Source organism: Fragaria vesca, linkage group LG2 (assembly GCF_000184155.1).
Source record: "Fragaria vesca subsp. vesca linkage group LG2, FraVesHawaii_1.0, whole genome shotgun sequence".
NCBI classification, from domain to species: Eukaryota; Viridiplantae; Streptophyta; class Magnoliopsida; order Rosales; family Rosaceae; genus Fragaria; species Fragaria vesca.
This window is the reverse complement of record NC_020492.1, coordinates 7,391,627-7,396,471: the sequence shown is the minus strand read 5'-3', so window position 1 is coordinate 7,396,471 and position 4,845 is coordinate 7,391,627. Positions and strand designations below refer to the sequence as shown.

The following is a 4,845-nucleotide window of genomic DNA, read 5'->3' as shown; positions in this document are numbered from 1 at the left end:
GTTTGCCAAGAAAATCAAGTGATGACAACACTCATAATTAAATGCGATAGCTCATATGTCTATCCAGCTTGAAGCAACATATTTGATGACAACTGCCCCGTAGCAACTGTTTGAAACCGTCAACTTCTCTCACTCCCGCAAAAAGACTACGGTTTACTATTTCTCCACAAGAGAGATAAAGTGAAATAGCCGTATGAAACTGCATGCAACCGTTCTGCTCCCTTTAACGAATTGAACCAACACCAACATCAAAACTTGACGGTGATAGAAAACATGGTATCACAGAATGAACGGAAGACAAATTGTAACGCAGAGTCATGTAATTGAACACATAGATAATAAAGCTCATATGTCATTTCACTAAATATAGAAAAACCTAATTTTATATTTTAGTTATAATAAATATTTGTGTTAAAATTTAATTGGTAAAAGAGTACCACGTCAGACTGTCATGTGGTCTTTCAGGAGTATTTAAAAATTTATAGTTTTTTTTTTAATCGGGTAATCAATTTAGATTTTTTCCGATTAAAATTTTATAAGGTGATGAATATCACGTTAATTACTTACCTTATTGTACCAAGAAGGTGTAAGAGTATAAGAGATGGATGAAATCATCACCGTATTCTGAAGCAGCATTAGTTCTGTAGTGCATGTCCAAGTGTCAGTCAGTACTACATATCTGGTGTAAGATTTCATCATCAGATTCAAAACCACATCATTGACTTGAAACATAGAAAAATGCCTGTAGTGCATGTCCAAGTGTCAGTCAGTACTACATTTCTGGAAATCAATTAATTCTGTTTCATTTATTTTTATTGTTTGCTCCAAATAAATCCACAACAAAAAACCAGCATCACCGCATTATTTTGGTGCCATGACGTCGCATAGTCATGTCATTGCTGATGTCACAACATGGTCGACAATCCAAGTCAGTCTAGGCTGTATCAGGCTGGGTCCCTTATTTTCTGGTTTCCTTTTCTATTGCTATTCATCATGGTCTCTTTAGAATTCTTGTCTAAGATTTTGTTACCTTTCTAATAACAATTATTAACTGTTAGAATTTTTAGGAGTCTGGGAACTTTTCTATCTAAATATGACAAAAAAATATGGGTAAAAATGTGCAAATTTCAGTTGTAGGGAAAAGAAAAAAACACTACACTCTTATTTTACTTGCATTTTTACCCTTTATTGTTCTTTTTTTTCTTTGACATCAAGTCTTTACAGGACTGTTTTGCACAAGTTACCCATTTAGCTACTCTGGCTTTGTCTGGACGCACCTCATGAGTTACTATAAATGTGGCTTCTCTTGTTTCACAACAATTAAGGTTTTTGATCGAGGAAACTGCAGATATGGAAGAGGTGGTGGTTGTGGAAACAGATTGCAGGGCAGAGTTAACAAGGGGACATTCCTATCACAGCTTCAGTATCAAGAGCTCATCAGAGTCTGCTCAAGTTAATCCCATCACAACCAGTCCTCCTTGTGGAAGAGAAGAAGATGGTACAAACTGGAGAGGCCAAGGTGGTGGTGGCGGCGGCGGCGGTGGTGAGCTCAACCCTCTAGATGCTTGGCTACCCATCACAGAATCCAGGAATGGGAATATCTTTTCTGTTACCTTCCATTTACTGTGCTCTGGTATTGGATTCCAAGCCCTTTTACTTCCAGTTGCATTTGCCACTCTTGGATGGTAAGTGACATTGCTTCTATCTCAAATTCTTGTACTTGGTTTCTTATGAACACCTGTTATGCATTTTAGGATTTGTGTTATTTTTCATGGCTTTTAGAACAAAGGAAAAAAAAACCATGTAGGATGAGGGGTCTTATTTATTTTGCTGCAGTCTAGGGTTGTTAAATTTTCAGAGTCCTGGAAGGAGGACCCAGGATTTACAGGTCAACTTTGTTTTATTTAATTTCTTTGTTCAATTCCAGGTTTTTAATGAGGGTTTTGGAATGAGTTCACATATCCTTGTAAATTGATTTTCTCAAAATGAGAGTATTAGACCAGTGACTAGTCTTTGGTCCGATTCTTAGTTTCAAGTTTTGAACTTGAACTGAGGCAGGCAGACAGCTACCATAATTATATATTCCCATACCAACCCCGCCTGTCCCTAAAATATTTGACCAACTTCATGTTGATGATCACAAAATAGTAAACATAATCACTTGGAGTTTTGCAGAAACAAGTTTATTATCAGATCCCAGTTTAAGGGAAATCCCCCTAACAATTTTCAATATATGGTTGCAGGGCATGGGGAATCATATGCTTGTCACTAGCATTTACATGGCAACTCTACACAATATGGCTCCTCGTTCAGCTACATGAATCTGAATCTGGAATTCGTTACAGTAGATTCATCCACCTTGCTGTAACAGCCTTCGGTTAGTGCAACAGACTCTTCTTCTAAAACAAACACCAAATTAGGCAAACACATTATATCGCCATTGCTATTCGCAATCCCAGTTTGTCATACTGCACTATCAGTTTTATGAATATGCTTTAAGAGTCAAGTGTGAACTAAACTAACGTAAAGTATGAGTAGTATCTGATTTATTTTTCTCCTGTTTCAGGTCCAAAGTTAGGGAAGTTGCTATGCATCTTCCCAGTAATGTATCTATCAGGGGGTACATGTGTGCAACTGATTATCATAGGAGGTTCCACCATGAAGCTTTTCTTAAATACTGTTTGTGATGCCAAAACAGTGACTGCTACAGAGTGCTTCTTGATGTTCACATGCTTAGCCATTGTTGGCGCTCAGTCTCCCAATCTGAACTCAGTAGCTAATGTCTCCTTTGTTGGCACTATCTCAGCGGTTGTCTACTGCATTCTGATTTCGTCTCTTTCAGTTGCCAAGGGAAGGCTCAGTGATATATCATATGATCCACCACTGGTGGAGTCCAACATGGATAGAGGATTTGGTGGAATACTGAATGCAATGGGCATAATTTTTCTTGCATTCAGAGGCCATAATGTTATCCTTGAAATACAGGTGAGAGTGATGTTCTTGTTTATTTTCATATTTCAATTTCTGTTACTTTTTGGGTGGATGTCCGAAATGCATGTCCAGTGGCCATAAAGAAAGATTCTTTTATTTTTTATTTTTTTTATTTTAAATTTATTAATAACTCATACACCTTACATATCGTGAGGTTTGAACCTATGACCAAAGTTGTCAGTTAAACACCTTAACCAACTAAGCCACAGCTCACTAATAGGAAACTGTTTTATGTTGTATTAATTGATATACAAGAGCTCCATATGCAGCCAATAATGATTTGTTTTGGACTCCTAGCTTGTACCCTTTTTGTTAAGTTCCACAAAATTCCTGATTTTACCCATGAGAAATGATCCTAGTTTGTTTTGTAAGTACAATACTATTCACAGCAAGTGTGTCAACTCAGAGAATTTTAGTATGTTTCCTTGTGATGCAGGGGACATTGCCATCGAGTCCGAAACATCCAACTTATAAGCCTATGTGGAGAGGAGTGACTATATCATATGCAGTTATTGTTATGTGTTTGCTTCCTCTTGCCGTGTGCGGATCTTGGGCTTATGGAAACAAGGTGAGAGCCATTGTTTTCATCAAAGTACACTACGAAGTACACGTCCAACTGGGACGTTGATAACTGATCACAATGTCTTTTTCCTATGCAGGTACCATCCTCAATTGGAGAAATTTTGACAGCAGCTGCACAATTTCGCGGACATAAAACCTTGAAATGTGTATTGGGGCTAATTTGCATACTAGTAGTAGTTAACTGCTTAAGTTCATTTCAAATCTATGGCATGGTAGTCTTTGACAATTTGGAGATGAGGTACTCAATCAAGAAGAAAAAGCCTTGTGCAAGGTGGCTACGCGTAATTTTTCGGATTTTCTTTGGTGGATTTGTATTCTTCATAGCAGTGGCTTTCCCGTTCTTGATAAGCTTGGCTGTTCTAATTGGAGGGTTGGCATTTCCTTTAACATATGCTCATCCATGTTTGATGTGGATTGCAATCAAGAAACCAAAGCCAAAAGGTGTCATGCGGTGTATAAACACGGGACTTGGATGCTTAGGCCTGTGTCTGAGTGTTGTTCTAGTTGTTGCTGCATCATGGAATATAGCTCAAAGAGGCCTTAAAGCCAACTTCTTCAGGCCTTAATTACTATTTAGGATCCGTAAGGACGGGGTGTTTTTTAGCTAAATAATACTTGAAACACTATAGCTATTTTGGCCAAATCCTAATTCTTTTAGCACAGTCAAAATGGTCATGAGCTCTTGCTCAGCTGCTGTTACAGTCAGGTAGGAAATAAGTGGCGCCACTTTGAGATATACAAGGGAAGTGATGGGGTCAACCTTGCTAGCATAAAGAGACTGCGTTTCATTGCTTCACCTTGCTTAATTTTCAACCTGCATATATGACAACTCAAGGCTTAAATCTTTGTTTTTTTTTTTACTGGTAATATGAAATCTATTGCGTTAGATAAATTTTGTATATAGCAACAGTTTCTCTCTGCTGTCTCATGTCCATATCTTCATCCAAACTAGAATGTCCAAAACTATTATGCATTTTGTACGTGTTGACAAAATATATAGTATATCGAATATCAATAAGCAGTGTTTGCTATTCGATAAAATGAGTCGCCTCAAGTCTACTAGCTAGTCAAGTTTACATGTGGTTTTGAAAGACACATGGCCGAAAACAAGTAAACTTTGAAGAGACTCATTTTGTCCAATAAATTGTGTTTACAAAAATTTACTTCAATCACTTAATGTCTAGTTAAGTGATACCCAAAAGACCCCTTGAAGTATAGAGGTGTTTTCAATTTGATACCCAAGTATTAAATTCTTTCGTTTTCCTACCTCAA

The 4,845-nt window shown here is 37.4% G+C and overlaps 1 protein-coding gene across 1 annotated transcript; it reads left to right on the top strand.

Moving 5' to 3' along the window:
• The first annotated feature begins 1,350 nt into the window (after window positions 1-1,350).
• On the top strand, window positions 1,351-4,211 carry LOC101300792 (lysine histidine transporter-like 8-like). The gene is made up of 5 exons (XM_004292232.1): window positions 1,351-1,685; window positions 2,244-2,377; window positions 2,567-2,985; window positions 3,428-3,559; window positions 3,651-4,211. Exons 1-5 carry the CDS (start codon window positions 1,351-1,353, stop codon window positions 4,137-4,139), a joined length of 1,509 nt encoding a protein of 502 aa, XP_004292280.1. The 3' UTR covers window positions 4,140-4,211.
• Window positions 4,212-4,845: the final 634 nt, after the last annotated feature.

Bases quoted from the DNA above. Each gene is read 5' to 3' on its own strand.
- LOC101300792 (XM_004292232.1), top strand. From the start codon at position 1,351: ATGGAAGAGGTGGTGGTTGTGGAAACAGATTGCAGGGCAGAGTTAACA. The intron at 1,686-2,243 runs GTAAGTGACATT...ATATGGTTGCAG, and splicing joins GCATTTGCCACTCTTGGATG to GGCATGGGGAATCATATGCT. The intron at 2,986-3,427 runs GTGAGAGTGATG...CTTGTGATGCAG, and splicing joins ATGTTATCCTTGAAATACAG to GGGACATTGCCATCGAGTCC.